The sequence below is a fragment of the Nicotiana sylvestris genome, chromosome 2 (assembly GCF_000393655.2).
Source record: "Nicotiana sylvestris chromosome 2, ASM39365v2, whole genome shotgun sequence".
Classification (NCBI taxonomy): Eukaryota; Viridiplantae; Streptophyta; class Magnoliopsida; order Solanales; family Solanaceae; genus Nicotiana; species Nicotiana sylvestris.
The window spans coordinates 103,504,312-103,521,995 of NC_091058.1; the positions used below are offsets into that span (position 1 = coordinate 103,504,312).

General features: G+C 40.8%; 2 protein-coding genes across 4 annotated transcripts; both read right to left on the reverse strand.

Moving 5' to 3' along the window:
• Positions 1-625: 625 nt before the first annotated feature.
• LOC138885343 (uncharacterized) lies at positions 626-1,045 on the reverse strand. The gene has a single exon (XM_070166284.1). It carries the CDS (start codon positions 1,043-1,045, stop codon positions 626-628), a length of 420 nt encoding a protein of 139 aa, XP_070022385.1.
• Positions 1,046-7,523: 6,478 nt separating this feature from the next.
• On the reverse strand, positions 7,524-16,560 carry LOC104211175 (heptahelical transmembrane protein 4-like). 3 transcript variants are annotated; one of them, XM_009760186.2, is made up of 4 exons: positions 16,254-16,560; positions 15,860-16,130; positions 10,270-10,567; positions 7,524-8,445 (listed from the first exon to the last, which is right to left on the reverse strand). In XM_009760186.2, exons 2-4 carry the CDS (start codon positions 16,108-16,110, stop codon positions 7,795-7,797), a joined length of 1,200 nt encoding a protein of 399 aa, XP_009758488.1. In that variant the 5' UTR covers positions 16,111-16,130; positions 16,254-16,560; the 3' UTR covers positions 7,524-7,794. The 3 variants fall into 3 exon arrangements, with proteins under 3 accessions (XP_009758488.1, XP_009758487.1, XP_009758486.1); XM_009760185.2 differs by having other exon boundaries at positions 7,524-8,448; positions 16,250-16,557; XM_009760184.2 differs by having other exon boundaries at positions 7,524-8,448; positions 16,254-16,556.
• Positions 16,561-17,684: the final 1,124 nt, after the last annotated feature.

A 17,684-nucleotide genomic window follows, 5' to 3' on the forward strand; every position in this document is an offset into this window, starting at 1 on the left:
GATGTTACTTTCGAGCTGGCGTCAAAGTAATATCCCGTCGTAGTTCGAGTGAGGTCGAACTCATATTTTTGTCGATGGCCTTGGCCATTGGGATGTTACTTTCGAGCTGGCGTCGAAGTAGTATCCCATCGTAGTTCGAGTGAGGTCGAACTCATATTTTTGTCGATGGCCTTGGCCATTGGGATGTTACTTTCGAGCTGGCGTCGAAGTAGTATCCTGTCGTAGTTTGAGTGAGGTCGAACTCATATTTTTGTCGATGGCCTTGGCCATTGGGATGTTACTTTCGAGCTGGCGTCGAATTAGTATCCCGTCGTAGTTCAAGAGGTCGAACTCATCTTTTTGTCGATAGCCTTGGCCATTGGGAGTTTCATTCATACATTGGAGATTTGATTATATTCCTGTAGGAAATACATGTTGATTTTGTACCTATAATGGAGATTTGGCTATCTATACCTAGTCCCTTCATTACTCGGCCTGGAGATCATATCGATGGGCGGGGTAATGAACAACACTTCGGACCTCGAGACATCTCCCTTGCCGCCTCATTAAAAACCACACCGAGAAAACCTGATTGGAACAAAACCCGGATGAGGGAGAAAGAGTACGACTTAGGCGGCACCTCTTTTCAGACGTGGAAGTATTTGAGAAGGGAGACATTCCAATTGTTTTGGAGCAGTTTTCCTTCCATTGTCTCTAACTGGAATGCTCCTTTGTTTGGTGCCGCCGTGATTTTGTATGGCCCATCCCAGTTTGTTCCCAGTTTTCCCTCATTAGGGTCATTCGCTGTTTGTGTTTTAGCTTTGAGGACGTAGTCTCTGACCTTGAGTGGTCGTACTTTGGCCTTCTTGTTATAGTACCTTTCTATTTGTTGCTTTTGGGCTACCATTCTTACATGGGCCATATCTCTTCGTTCTTCAACTTCATCCAGGTCTTGTAGCCTACTTTCGTCGTTACTTGGCCCGCTTTCGTTGGAGTATCTCAGGCTAGGTTCTCCGACTTCGACGGGTATAACCGCGTCAGTCACATAGACTAGTGAATATGGCATCTCGCATGTGCTGGTTTTTGGCGTGGTGCGATATGCCCATAATACTTTTGGCAGCAGATTAGGCTATAGCCCCTTGGTGTCCTCAAGCTTCTTTTTCAATATATTCAATATCATTTTATTGGAGGATTTGGCTTGGCCGTTTCCAGTGGGATAGTATGGGGTGGAGAGTATTAGCTTGATGATACTCGGTTTTCTTTCCGACGAACTGAGGTCCATTGTCACAACTGATTTCTTTAGGAATGTCGAAGCGGAATATTATATTTTTCCATATGAACACGATAACTTCTTGCTCACGTATTTGAGTGTATACGGTGCTTTCACCCATTTAGAAAAATAGTCAGTTAAAACCAAAAGGAAGCTTACCTTACCTCGTCCTACTAGGAGGGGTCCGACGATATCCATCCCCCACTTTAAGAATGGCCGTGGCAAAGTAACGGAATGCAGGAGTTCTCCTGCTTGGTGTATCGTAGGGGCGTATTTTTGGCACTGTTCACATTTCCTGATGTAATCTGTGGCTTCTTTTTTCATGGTAGGCCAGTAGTATCCTGTGCGGATAAGGCATCTGACGAGGGCAGAGTTTCCCGTATGGGCGCCGCAATGCCTCTTGTGTACTTCTTCTAGTACCCACCTTGTTTGATTTGGCCCAAGACATTTGGCTAGGGGGACGCCGAACGTCCTTTTGTAAAGATCATAGTTTATGAGGCTATATCTCGCCGCCTGTATTCGGAGCTTTTTGGCTTCTTTCTTATCTTGTGGGAGCGTCCCTTCCTGTAAATATGTTACGATACGGTTGCGCCAATTCCAAGTTAGGTTTATAGAATGTACCTCGACATGGTCTATTGAGGAATGGAGAAGGGTGACCACATTTTCCTTGTTGATATTTCTGGTGGCTGCTGCTAGCTTGGCGAGACCGTCCGCTTCGATATTCTGCGCTCTAGGTATCGGGTCGAGGCGGAATTCGTCGAATTCTGGTAGCATTTTGTGAATTTCCGACTCGTACTTTTGTAGTCTCTGTTCTTTGATTTGGAAAGTCCCAGTGACTTGGCTCACCATGAGTTGAGAGTCGCAATGGAGGACGAGCCATCGAGCGCCATATTTGAGGGCCAATTTCAATCCTGCAATCACAGCTTCATTAGATGCGCCGCTGTGTAGAGGACCCAGAGGTCGGAATATGCGAAAGCGCGGAGCGCCTCCTGCTCTACTTCAGGCAATACTTTCGCGCTGAAATCGGCGAGCACTTGCGACTTTATGGCAGTTCGCGGTTGATATGTTATGTTGTGCTCGCTTAATTCTATGGCCCACTTGGCCAACCTACCCGATAGTTCGGTTTTGTGTAGGATACCCCTAAGGGGGAAGGTTGTCACGACCTTTATGGGGTGACATTGAAATATGGTCTAAGCTTTCGTGAAGCTACGACTAATGCCGGAGCTAGTTTCTCAAGGTGGGGGTACCTTGTTTCCGCATCAATTAAGGTTTTGCTGATATAATAAATTGGAGATTGCGTACCTTTGTTTTCTCGGACCAAAACTGCATTTACCGTGACTTCGGAGACTACTAGGTACACCAGGAGGCATTCGCCCAAGTCTGCCTTGACGAGTAGTGGCGGCGAGGACAGGTACGCTTTCAGTTTTCTTAAGGCGTCAACGCATTCTGAATTCCACTGTAGCCCATTATCATTCCTTAGTACATTGAAAAATTTATGGCATCTGTCTGATGATCGTGAGATGAACCTCGATAGGGCGGTTATTCGTCCTGTTAATTTCTGTACCTACTTCTTGTTGTTTAATGCCTCCGGTATTCCTTCGATGGCCCTTATCTGATCCGAGTTGATCTCGATACCCATTTGCGACACCAAAAAATCAAGGAACTTTCCTGAGGTTACGCTAAAGGCGCATTTTTCGGGATTTAGTTTCATTCCGTATCGCCTCAATAGTTCGAAGGCTTCCTTCAGATGACCAATGTGATCCTCCTTCCTTTTTGACTTCACTAGCATGTCGTCGATGTAGACCTCCATAGTATTTCTGAGTTGTTCTTTGAACATCTTGGTGACTAACCTTTGATACGTCGCCCATGCGTTCTTGAGTCCGAACGGCATGACTCTGTAGTAGTACGTTCCTTGGTGAGTGATAAAAGTTGTCTTTTCTTGGTCTTCTTCTGCCATTAGAATTTGGTTGTAACCAGAATAGGCATCTAAGAAGCTTAAGAGTTCGTGTCCCGCCGTTGCATCGATGAGCTGGTTGATATGTGGTAATGGAAAGGAATCTTTTGGGCATGCTTTGTTCAGGTCGGTGAAGTCGACATACATCCGCCACTTCTCGTTCTTCTTTTTTACCATGACCATATTGGCGACCCACTAAGGATACTTTGACTCTCGGATGGAACCATTAGTGAGCAACTTATCAACTTCTTCGCTGACTGCCTCGTTGATTGCGGCATTGAACTTTCTCCTCATTTTCCGTACTGGCGGGAAAAGAGGGTCGACATTCAGCCTGTGTGTGGCGAATTCCCTTGGTATTCCCGGCATATCTGAATGGGAAAAGGCAAACAAATCGGCACTGTTAGTTAAGAACTCATGGAACTTACTTGGTTCTAAGAGGTTGTGTCTGATATAAGCTTTTTTCGTGTTGTCGGTGTTGTCCAATTGAACGGGGTCGAGGTCTTCTACGGTTGCCTTGCGGGCTTCTACAACATCTGGGTCTTTGATGGCCTCTATTTGTATGTCGGGTTTGGTTCCCGACATGGCTGATTGCTATGCTTCCACACTTTCCCACTTTAGTTGTTGGGTGTGTGCAATCTTGGGCGATGTGGTAGCACTCTTGGGCGGTGCGTTGCTCGCCCCGGATGCTGAATATTCCCCATGGGGTAAGAAATTTGATTACTTGATAGAAACTTGACGGGACGGCCCGCATGGCGTGTATCCATGGACGCCCTATAATAGCGTTGTAGGTTGTTTCCTGGTTCATGACATGAAACGTCGTTTCCAGAGTGACTCCTCCAGCCAGATCGGGTAGCACTATCTCTCCAGAGGTTCATTCCACTGCATTATTAAAACTCGTTAGTGTTATGTAGCGTGGTACTATCTTTCCTCGAGTCTCATCTGTATGAGGACTCGTGGATGAATAATACACGCACCTCTTCTGTCATCCACCATTATTCTTTTTACATCGGTATCTGCGATAAGTAAAGTTATAACCAAAGCATCATAGTGAGGGAAAGACAAACCGTTGGTATCTGACGTATCGAAGATGATACTATCTTTGAGGTCGTACCGTTCGTGAGCGACTGTCCGCCTGAGTTTGTGTGTGGTGGTGAATTTCACATGGTTGATTACCATACCATTGTCGCCGCCAATGATCATTTGTATGGTACGAGCTGGTGAAGGTGGTTTTGGGGGTCCGTAAGGTTGATCGCGTCCACGAGCGAAGTTAACCCATCCTCGATCGCTCAGTAGTTCTTTCAGGTGTCCCTGGTTTAGCATTCTTACCACTTCCTGTCGTAGACCTATGCAATCTTCGATCTTGTGTCCCCTTTCCTGGTGGAATTCACACAGAACGTTTGATCTCCGGGTGCTTGGATCCGACTTCATCTTTTGCGGCCACTGCACCTTTATGCCGAGCTTTTCTAGTGCATACACTATTTTTGAAGGAGAAACACAAAAGTTATGAGCAGATAACAGTGGAGGCATACCTCTTTCGTTTCGATGTGGCACAGTGTGTCGAGGCGCGACGTCTACATGTCGTGGAGGAGGTGGGATGGATGTCCGGATGTAGGGCTGATGCCTTTCTCGATTGAAACGGGATAATTGGTCCCTTCGACCATCGTTGCGGCGATCTCTCCTTGTTTCGATTTGGACCGATGTTAGTCATTGAATCGGACCATTTAGGTCGTCCTCGTCTGCCCTTACTTCAGTACAATAGGCATTATGGATTTCTTCCCATGTGGTGGGAGGGTACTTCATGAGTCTACTTAGCAGCTCTTTGGTTGCTTTCGACCCGTTTCTATTTAACCCATTTTGGAATGTTGTTACCGCCATCCCTTCTGATACGTTTAGTAGGCTCATTCTTACCATGTTGAATCGGGCTAGGAAATCTTGAAGTCCTTCGCCCGTCGCCTGCCTAACGGCGAAGATGTCATTTACCCTGGCTTATGCCTTTTTCGCTCCCCCGTGAGCGGTGACGAATTTATCTGCCATTTTTTCGAACGTTGATATTGACTGTGCCGATAGTTGTGAATATCACGTCAGCGCTCCCTCTGTCAGGGTTTCACCGAACTTTTTCAGCAGCACCGATGACACATGTTCTTTTGACAGGTCGTTGCCTTTTATTACCGTGATGTAGTGGATTATGTGATCTTCCGGGTTCGTGGTGCCATCATATATTTTCAAGTATGGCGGCATTTTGAAGGTTTTTGGAATAGAGTGGGGAGCTGCCCCGTCACTATATGGTTGATTGATGAATCGGCCTACGTCACGTTTTGGTAGCAACTTCGGAGCGCCCGGTATTTTATCGACCTTTTCCTGATGCTCCTTCATCTGATCACAGAGCGTTTTGTTCTCGGTTTCCGTTTCTTCCATTTTCTTTAAGATGGCTACAAGTGCATCATTACATGCATCAATGACAGTATGAGTGTTACCCGTGCGTGGAGTTTCTGACTCATCGGCGACAATTGCAGTTTCTGCATGTATTGTGCCTCTGATATCCATTCGAACGGGTTTATCGAGTATGTTGCTCAGGGTGTTTGTCAGCCATTCTTCTAACAGCCTTTTCACAGCCGGTGGTGCTTCTCCTGCTGCGGATGTTGAGGTTTCCCTCTCGCGCGAGACAGTCACGCTTTCGTGTCGGGGGGGGGGGTTGAGGTATCTCCTTCAGGTGTAGCGCTTGGCGTTGCGTTTTCATTATCTTCCCTGCCAGCTTCGTTGATGGAATCCAGAAGGTTGTTCGTGACACCTACTATTGCCTTTAATCTTGCTTACCCCTTTCCTTGCCATTGTTGGTCTTTGCGAGGCTAAGAAGAGGTGATTATCCCTTTCAAGAATCTAGACGAAACTAAAATCTCAGCTATAGAAATCCCCACAGACGGCGCCAAATTGTTTGACTCAAAAGATATTGGAACCTTTTTGAATAAATCAATTAAAGAAAATGGAGGAGTAAATCTTAGCTAAGTATAATAATCTCTAGAACAAAAGGTATAAAAGATGAACACAATCCTAATATTTCTTGATCTTGTGAAGATGAGTGATCGAACATTAAGGATGCCAATCGTTTATGTAGAAAAGTATTACAATTAGTGTTCTTAGCTAGAAAAGCTCAAAAAAGCCCCCTTGTATGTTTTCCTGCTATATACAAGGGACAAACCCCTTCTGAAACCTAAAAGACATATCATAGGGAATATTTGGAAGAATATTCCTAGTGCCCCCTGTTGGGCCTACACTACTGTAAAGGTCATGCAGTCTCTGTTCGCTCGTCTGTCGTCCTCCATAGGACATCGAGCTATGAAGATCTCATCGTTTGTCGTATTCGTCAATGGTCGTGATCGTCCAAATTTGGACTCATACACTGCTAACTACCAATCTGTAGACCTTTGTTTCGATATCGGAGGAAATTCAAGTCATACGTCTTTATTTCCAATTTTCTTTAAAGTTCGCATGTGACTTCTTAAGTTGTGTCAGATTTGCTAGATCTTTTTCATCTTCTTTTCTTTCTTTCTTTTTATTTTTGATATTTTGTTGAATTTTGTTCATACTGATACTAGCTTAGTGTTAATTTCGAGTATTCTATTAATTTAATTAATATTCACAGAACTGGACGAACAGTTTAGTAGTTCCGGATGTATATAGCAAGAAATATAACTGTTGTAATGGTATCTCGTATGGACGAAAAAAAAAACATCTCGTATTCACTACGAAAATACATATACGTCTTTTCCTTTTTGTTTTTCAAGGAAATGGTTTGGACTATGAGTAATACACCTTTTGTTGCTTCAACAATTATATTTATAGACAGGTAAAAAGCCAAATTAATTTGCTTTTTTAACGGGAAAAAATTACATCTTACACAATGACGTATGTAAAATTAGCTTTTTGTTTGCAAATAAGGCAGTAGGCACTTAATTAGCGATACCGTGTGTTCTGTTTCGTCGTCAAAGTTGGTTCTCCCATAGTAATTAACAGGTAACAGTTCGTATTTAAAGAGGGCAGCAGGTTGAATGGAGCTTCATTTAATTTTGGCTGGAGTTGGTTCATCACGTGATAGTACGTTAGATTAGTGCACTGTGTGCCAGTGAAACAGTTATTTTTATTAACTTATACAGTTGCCTTTCCACCATTTAGAATATGTATGACTATTTCCGTGATGACTACTTAGGAATTCCTTCCTTTTTTATTATATATGTTCCAAGCAAATCTAACTTTACTCCACGAAATCATTTCATTGTCTAATATACTTTAGGCTGGACTATATCATATTAACTTTCAGTGCGGTTGAAACTCTAAAATCTTAGATACAGATCTCACCAAAGATAATACGAAAATACATATTGTGCCTGATAATATACTACAGGACAATTGACTGACAATCGCTGCTAAATGAGAACATTTATTACTGAAGATGGGCAAACAACAAAGGGTCAACACATCTTCTCTACATTTAAACAACAAAGGGTCAACACATCTTCTCTACATTTACGTACATTTGAACTAGCCTAATGCATCACAAAGGATTCTCACTGAATTTTCCATTCTTGAATAGCTCTTAGCATCCTTGCAGGTCCCGCCACCGGAGATAAACCAACCCTGCATGGTAATGAGTATAAGCCCCTGCCACAACAAGTACATGAAATAGTTGGTGGCTGTGGCCAGCGATATCAAACTTCCCGGGCATCCATCTTTCTGGAACTCTCATGGCATATACCAGTGCTCCAATGCCATAAAATATGCCCATCAAAAGTTCATATCCAGTTGTGTGAAGCGCCTCGGGTTGGTGCCAAAATAAAACCAGCTTGTGCAGAATAGGTACAGCGCCTGAAAAGCCCATTCCAAAAAATAGAGATGCTCGAATGGTTCGATATTCTGGGGTCTGGAACACAGGAAGGAGGGAACCCAAGATGGTGGCAATTCCCAGGAGGGTAATAAATCCCAGGTACAGGTTGCAAAAGAAGGGGTAACACATGAAGGAATAATAGACGGGAGGGTAAAATGAAGTTGATATCAGGGCAGCGATACCAGCATAGTCGAGACTCAGCATGATGTATGATAAATGCTCTGAATGGCAAGAAAGTAAATGACATGTGCTGCTTGCTAACAAGCAAAACATGGCCCCACCAAGGAAGGCATAGAATGGCCAGCGTGTTATTGGTCTCACCAGCAATGGTGCTATTATATTTGCCACATCTTCCTTTACACTCTGCTGCAAAAATTGAACAATAGTGAAAGATCAATATCACAACTAGAAGACTAGACCATTGAGTGCATATACCATTCCTGGTATCCAAGTAATTATGCGATTATTTCATAATAAGGCTACTTCAGCCTTGGATTAGAAGCAATCATAACTATATTAGCTCTCTTGTATAGAAGTTTAATAGGTAGTATCACTTGAAAGGACATAATGAACCAGAAGTAGTTTGTTAACTCCTGTTTTCTGATTTATCAAACTACCATTCTTTACTTAATTTTCCATATGCAAGCACTTCTGAAGTTACTTGGTCAATCTTATCAGAAAATGGGAGGAATCCAAGCAACTGAAGGGAACAACATTTGGAATGGTATAGTGGAGAGATGCAATGGTATAGTGGAGATGCATATGAGGTATAATAAGTATTACTACTTAACTATGTTTTCATTTAGGATGAATTGATGTACCTCCCTGTAAAGAGTGGAGGTAGAGTAAGAAAGGCAAGCCTCAGGAAAGTGTATGATTTATGCAATCCAGCAGAAGAAATACTCAACATGAATCCTACAACAAAAGATAATGCAAGGGAAGTACATTATGTAAGGAGATTCCATATTAGGGAATCTAGTGGGATATTGCAACCCAAGTGACCTTTTATCTTTGCACTTGGACACCCCAACTACAAAACAAACATGAAGGGATTTTCAAGGGAATTTGTTTAGATTATGAGATTTCTTAGTCTCTAAGAAGGCTGAATAAGAACAAAGACTAAATATGAAGCTTTACTAAGATAAGAAAGATAACAGAATAATCAGATAAATAGGGAGATTATTCAAATGGTTCAAAATAAGCAATTGTATACATTTTCATACATACCATGCAATGCATGAGGCAGCAGAGCAGCCATCCAACAAAATAAAGAAAAGATTTAAAAATATCATAAGCACGGCGCAGAAAGAGTAAAGGGAATTTATTAAGCACCAGAACAAGGAGAACTAGGTAGATTAAATTTTCCAGGGGTAACATATACAAGTTGTATTTTCATTAGGAAGAAATCTATACCGACCTTCTAACAGCTCCATGTTCTTTAATTTTTTTAGAACAGGTCCACGTCCTAGTACCAATCACGAGATCCAGAAATTTAAAGATACGACTCCCTATTGGTGTCAACTGTTTAATTATTGAGCAATAGAGGCCCATCAGCACTCACTGGAAAATGTCTTTATGCAGAGATTGGAAATCTTAAGGTTGAGGTAGCAATGGTGTTGAAAGAAAACCAAAGGCAAAAAGGCTGTCAGAAGAATAACATCACGTGGGAATATCCAACCAAATAATTCAGAAAGTTCTGATATAGGAGGAAAAAAGCCGGAGAAGAAGTTCTTTAGCAATGTGCATAGGAATGAATTAATGCTCCAGCAGAAATCAATCAACCTATGACCAAACTTAATTCGAAATGACAAATTTTGTGTACTAATAAGTGTTTAGCCACTCTCTCTGAATGACTATAGAATACTCTCTTTAGCCAAGCAAGCAAGACAGATGGAATAAACAAAATAAAAATTGGCTGCACTACAGCCTAAAGAAGATATAAACGCCACTATGGATTTGAGAATTCCTGGCCAAACAAATTCATCTTTAATGGCATTGATAACAGCTACGACAGCACCAGTTAGCATCAGTAAGATGAAATCAATGTAAACAAGCAGTACAATATAGACAGCTGGATAATTATGGTTATTTAATCTAAAATGAGAAGTCATTAGAAGCAATGGTTCTTTCATACATGTGCAGCTTAAGCAGACACTAACTAGTAGTTGAATGATGAGGCATTCTTACCAGTACGCAGACATCCGTATGGTTGCTGAGGGAAAAACGCTCAGGTAGACAGTTAGTCAGGAGATCAAGAATATGCCAACTAGAGGGGGATAGTAGCAAACCATCTCGAAGTCTGTGCAAATCAGGCATATGCGGCAAAGAAGGAAGACAAGTCAAAACCTCTGATTGTAATTTGTGTAGATCAGCCTTCCTCAGCACATCAGGGAGATTCTGTAAGGAATGTAGATCTACAACCTTGGGTACTTGGATTGCAGTATAAATGGTCAGCGCAAGGAAGAGGAAGAACCCTATCAAATGCCTATAACAAGTAGGAAAATCAAGATTCTGGTCAGTAATCTATTATTTCTTAATTTTAGTATGTTGGGATTTAAGATAGTATAGAGAGAACATTTAACAAACCAATGACCCAATAGCATAAAGGAACCAGCAATAACATGAACTAGAACTGAAGGCACATGCTATGACAGCAGTTTCCGCTTCAGTAGAGGTTTAGTAAGGAAATTCAAAAGGTAAATTAAGCTGTCCGCCTTGTACCTAAACTCCATATAAGGCACAAACATAGAATACATATGTTACTCTTCAAATATGAGTTAGGGGATCTCTCACAAATTTCACTAATACAAGAGTCTATTCTGGACTTTGGTAACAATCCCATATATCAGTTTCAGAATTGTTGCTAACTATTACTGCAACTTATTAAACCCTCTATAGATCTCTTCTAAGCCCAAACTTCTGAACCAGAAAGTAAATGACTAAGTAGCATTCTTATCCTTGGTTAGACAGCAGTAGCACTCATGAAAAACTTTTATGTTTTTAGCACCAAATTACTAAGTATAACAATCGATCCAATAACCCCTTCAAACAAAGAAAAATAGAGGCTACTTCTCAGTCTGAAAAGATCCTCCTCATCTTAGGACAGCAGCTAAATGACTGATTGACCTCTTTTCAGCCAAGTTCAAAGCACCTTAGATTACAGTGTGGCTTACTATAAAGACTTGAGTAGATGATGGAAAATACTGTATGTGTTATTGAATACCTCAATGAGTTTAAATACAAGTTACAGTAACCATCTTTGTAGAGTTCTATGTAAACCTAATAACTGATGAATCCTATCTAAATCAAAGGGATAACTCTAAATGCCTAACTATAATATCATCTTATTCTAGAAGATAAATGCAATCTAATCTAAAGAGATAAATACTAAAAACAAACTGATCAAGAACTGGTGATCCAATATGCCCCCCTCAAGTTAGGCTATGTGTCACTAAGCCTAACTTGAACAAATTGCGTTCAAAAGCTGGTTTGGCCAGTGCTTTCATGAGCATATCAGCTAGTTGGTCAGCAGAATGAACATGAACAACTCGAACCACCTTCTGTTCAACATTGTTGCGCACAAAATGAAAGTCCACCTCAATATGTTTCATGCGACTATGAAGGCCCGGATTCTCGCTTAGATAAGTGACACCAATGTTGTCACAGCAGATAGTAGGGGTATCTCTGACAGGGAGTCGCATCTCAAGCAGTAGGTTTCTGACCCACAGTAGTTCGGCGAGTGCATTGGCAACAACTCTATATTCAGCTTCAGTTGATGAGCGAGTTATAGTCTTTTGCTTTTTAGAGGACCAACTGATAGGATTGCTATCAAGAAACAGAATATAACCGGATGTGGAGGATCTATCAATGAGATCTCCAGCCCAGTCCGCATCAGAGTACATACGCAAATTGAAATCAAAATTCGGCGACACACGTAGGCCAAACTTGATCGTACCACGAAGGTACCTAAGAACTCGCTTCACAGCTTTCTAATGAAGATCGGATGGTGATTGCATAAATTGGGATAATTTGTTGACTGCATAGGAAATGTCTGGCCTTGTAAACGAAAGATATTGAAGTCTGCCCAAGACTCGACGGTAGCGAGTAGCATCAGTTAACGGAGCCCCATCATTGAGTTTGAGCAACTCAGAAGCACTCATCGATGTGTTTGCGCTCTTACAATCAGCCATCAACTCATCATTCAGAATTTCATTGATATAAGTGGCTTGCGAGAGAATAATGTCATCAGCATTTCGAACCACCTCAACACCAAGAAAATAATTGAGATTTCCCAAATCTTTAATGGAGAAGCGAGAGGCAAGAGAGGCTATAACTTCATTGACGGTGATTGAGTTGCTGCCAGTTACTATTATGTCGTCAACATATACCAAAATAAACATGAAACTAGCATTACTATTTCTGATGAATAATGAGTTGTCAGATTCTGCCTTAGAAAATCCCATGTGGGCAAGATGGCCTTTGAGCGCATTATACCAAGCCCGAGGAGCTTGCTTCAGGCCATAGATTACCTTGCGCAACTTACAAATATGAGTTGGATTATCAACACAAGTAAAGCCCGGAGGTTGCGTCATGTACACTTCTTCTTCAAGGTCACCTTGAAGAAAAGCATTGTTGACGTAGAGTTGACGAAGGGGCCAATGAAACCGAAGGGCAACAGCAAGTATGATTCGCACAGTAGTGGATTTAACAACCGGACTGAAAGTCAATGCCCGACCTCTGAATGAATCCTTTTGCAACTAGTCTCGCCTTGTAACGATCAACTGACCCGTCTGCTTTCCTTTTAATCCTGAAAAGCCACTTACATGAAACAACATTCTTAGAGGGGTCATATGGAACTAGTTCCCAAGTATGGTTTTTCAGTAAAGCATCAAATTCTGAATTCATGGCTTTCCTCCACTCAGGGTGCTTTTGGGCTTGTTTGAAGGTGTGTGGTACAAGGGATGGTTCTGAGTAGGCTAGGTAATCAAAAATCTGTTTGGTTTCTGGATGTTGTTCTGTGAGCGGGTGACTATACGAGTTGGAGGGGTGAGTACGTGTGGTGGAGCAGGGGGAGGTGCCATTGAAGTGGTGGATTTGGGGTGTGGAGAACGACGATTGTAGACTATCAGAATGGAGTGGGTGATTTTATAGGGGGATTGGAGGCTTGGGGTCTCACAGAAGGCTTAGGGGATGGGTGTGGGCAGCAGGGATCTTGGGGAATTGGAGTTGGAGGAGGAGTAGTACACATACCTGGAGTAGAGCTCTGTGAAGGAGGGGAATCCGCATCTTCCGCTGGTGTTGCGCCGGATATGATGGATTGAGCCGTGTTTAGTGGAGAGAGGGGAGGAGGTATCGTTTGGGGCTGGGACTCAGAGGTTACGTGGGGGGAGGGTGTTTTGAGGGGGGGAGCAAATCAGAAAGAGGGGAAAGGTTGGGGGTAGATCTGGGTAAATCAAAAGTAGTTGTATTTGTCCAATCTAACTTAGTGGGTCTAATAGTAGTATTAGAGAATAAACTTTTGAAAGGAAAATTATTTTCAAGAAATTGCACATCTCTTGATAAATAAATTTTAGAAGAAATAGGATCAAAGCACTGGTGACAATGATGGGACAAAGAGAACCCGAAATATACACATGATTTAGACTTAGGTTCAAGTTTGTTTTTAGAGTACGGTTTAAGCCAGGGATAACATAAGCATCCAAAAGTCCTTAGAGAGGCATAGTCAGGTGACTTGCCAAATAATTTTTCAAATTGGGAAGAGTTATTCAAGAGTGATGTGGGTAGATGATTAATTAAATACACAACATGGTGACATGCGAAGGACCAAAAAATCGGTGGAAGAGACGCCTCATGTAAAATTGTTCTTGCAGTTTCAATAACATGACGATGTCTACGCTCAGCAAGAGCAACTCGTTGAGGCGTATAGGGTGGGGTGGAAAGATGTTCGATACCATGAAGGGCTCATAAGAGTCAAGACTTTTATACTCTCCTCCACCATCAGTATAAAGCGATTGAATTTTGGTATCGAAATATTTTTCTGTTAAAGGGTGGAATTTTTGGAACAACTCCTTGACTTCGCTTTTATTTTTTAGTGTATAAAGCCACATGTATCTTGTGTACTGATCAACAAAGATGCAATAATATAATTTTTATCATGGGACAAAACAGGAGAGGGCCCCCACAAATCACTAAAAATAATTTCAAGCGGTTTAGAGCTTTCCAAAGTTAATGTGTGGAACGGAAGCCGATGGGATTTATTAGACAAACAGGAATTACAATAATGAAACTTATCTCGTTCAACAAATGGTAGAGAGAATTTATTCAAGACATAATTAAGGACTCTAGAGTGCGGATGACCCAATCTTTGATGCCAAGTGGTCAGAGAGGTTGTAGTGGTAGATATGTGAGCTTGTGGATGCGAATTGGGCCACTCATACAGTCCATGTTTCTTCCGGCCGTACACCAGCGGGGTTCGCAATAGCCGCCACCAATACTACATAAGTAACTGTAGTATCACGTGCCCGTATGGTCATGCCGAAGAAAGAGCACATGGTCAAGCATCTTTTCATATAGTTCTTCATAAGTAACTGTAGTATCACGTGCCCGTATGGCAGCCGAGATATCAAGAAACTCAGGTCCAAGTCCACTAAGGATTTTGACTATGAGTTCGGAATTAGTGACAGGGGCACCGGCAGTAGCAAGTTCATCTGAAAGGTACAGAATACGTTGAAGGTTAGCGGTGATAGGAGTGGTGTCTTTTGTGATTCGGCCAAGTTGATCACGAAGACTGAAGATTCGGGTCTGGGATTTGTTTGCGTAGGCAGTGTGCAAAGAGTCCCAAGCCTGTTTTGATGTGTTAGCAGCGGCAACTGCGGAGGCTATGGTAGGGTCAACGGAAGCCATAAGGGCATTTTGAATAAGTTGATCCTGACGGAACCAAAGTGTGTAAGCAGGATTAGGGGTTGTGTTGGTTCCAAAAGTGGTGCTCGGAATGGGGGCTGGGGTGGATCCATCAAGATGACCATAGAGGTCATGACCATACATAATCATGGAGAACTGAGCTTTCCAAGTAGCAAAATTGTGACTGCCACTAAGTTTGATAGGTAGTTGGGAAGCGGGGTTGAACTGAACTATGATGATGGTACCAACAGTGTTGTCGGCATTGACAACTCTGGTTGTGTTTCCATCTTTCGTCATTGGAGGATTTGGTGTTTGGAAAAAAAAAAGGATCTAGCTCGTTAGAGTAGTATAGGTTCTGATACCATATAAAGACTTGAGTAGATGATGGAAAATACTGTATCTGTTATTGAATACCTCAATGAGTTTAAATACAAGTTTAAGTAACCATCTTTGTAGAGTTCTATGTAAACCTAATAACTGATGAATCCTATCTAAATCAAAGGGATAACTCTAAATGCCTAACTATTATATCATCTTATTCTAGAAGATAAATGCGATCTAATCTAAAGAGATTAAATACTAAAAACAAACTGATCAAGAACTGGTGATCCAATACTTACTGCCCTCAACAATGAAGTTGAAAAACGTTGCGCCGAAATTCAATTCATAGCATATGGTCTTTTCAAATCTTTAGTACCAAACATAAGGGATATATGCATAAAGATAAAAGATCAGTAGTTCTGGATACTATACAAGTCAATTAATGTAAAAGTAAAAAAGTTCCAAATCAAACTTCAATTCTATAAAACATGAAAAGTTCCAACCTTGGGATAAGAGGGTTGTTAAAACTTAAAAGTGAAGAATTGGGAAATCTTACGTCCACACATTGAGGGTCTCATTGTGAATAATGAAAATGCTGAGTAAGGCCTGCTTCAATGGCCATTCGGCCCGGTAATGGCCAAGAATATATTCGTTGTCCTTTAAATAGGCAGGCAACGAATGGTACTCCACCAGTTGGTAGTTCACCTTCTTCCATAATCTCTTCCCTTTCCCTTCCTTTGAACCAAACAACTTTTGATCCTCACAACCAGTCAATTTCTCTTCAATTTTCTCTTTGTTCTTACCCATCTTCAAAATTCAACTTGTTGCTGTCAAGAATAACAACACACAAACGCCAATTAAGCTGAATAAACCAACAGATCTAAGTCCAAAATTAAAAACAAAAAGAAAATGGGTATGTGGTGAATAAGTTCCAATTAGAACATACGTACAAGAAAGAAATGCTTCAGCAAGAACAAGAGAACCTAAAAAGGATGATCACGCATTTCCTGATCCAGGAATTGACGGAGGATTTTAGAAATGGGAACAAAGAAGAGGAGAAGAAGAAAAGGTCCAGGAATGAAGGAATTTGAGGTGGAGTTTAATTTAACAAGGAACTTCGACGTGGTCGATGCAACTGAGTTTTAATACAAGACGTAAGGAGAGAAAAGGAGAGATTGTGACTTTTGCTGAGATGCCTTCAAATAGATGCGGAGATGCTGAGGTGATTTTGTTTCTTTGCGGTTTTGGCACGATTGCTGCCCATTTCACAGTGTAGAACACAAAAAAGTTTACTTGTCTTTAATGCTACAAATTACAAATGCATAGTATGTTGTTAATCACCGTTAATTAATATGCATTCACATTTTGATTTAGTTATAATTTTTTTTTTTAAAAAAAGACAGGTATGGAATAGAAGTGAACTTAGCTGCCAAGTCTTAGGAGTGCCCTGTTGTGGACTAGTAGCGAGTGGATTTTGTTTCAAAAGGAACATCATTGATTGGTCTATTGGCACAGAAAATTCAGGAACTTAAAAGGTTGTTATATCCACGAATATTTATTATGCTGTCATTATTGCTTAGCGATTGATGTTGTTTATGAAGTAAAAGCCTTTCCCATTTCATAGTATAATAGCAAAATTTAACTAGACAAAAAATTATGAAAAAAAGCTTGTTAATTATATACCAAAATTACGATTAGAACTTATTTAAAGATGTCATGATATTTTATAACTGTAAGCCATGTAAAGATTCTAATATTGTTTTCCAAAAAAAAAGATTTTAGTATTAAAATATTTCAAATATAAAAACATCCTATTCGTTTCAAAATAAAAAGTTAACCACTGACGATTGACAAACGGAAAAAGTAAGTATTTTACGTGGCAAACCTTGGAGTTGATATGCATGCTTACAAATATCTAATTCCACGTCACCTTGGCATTTTGCTTCATCACTACCACACAATCCACACGTGTTTCTTTTGTTACTTTTTCTCCTTTTTCTAATTTTGCTCAGTCATCTGAAAAAGACGAACGATTTGGAGAACCAAAGACATTACATTTAATTTTTTGAATAAATTTTGATATAATTTTTATTAACTTTCAGAAAATAAACTTTACATACCTAAAAAGTTAAGTTTATCCTAATTTTTAAAGTTACTACTTACTAGTAGTCATATTCATGATGCGCGGTCAATATTAATAAAAAATAACAATTAAATTAAATTGTGATCGAGATTGTTTGAATATATTAGATCGTATTGCTTTAATAAATTCTAATTGTCATCTTATTTGTCAATGCAATATACTCAATAACAAAATATCTATTAAATTAAAAAGAAGACTTACATAGTTATCCAATAACTTTTTTGTTCTCTATTTTTTT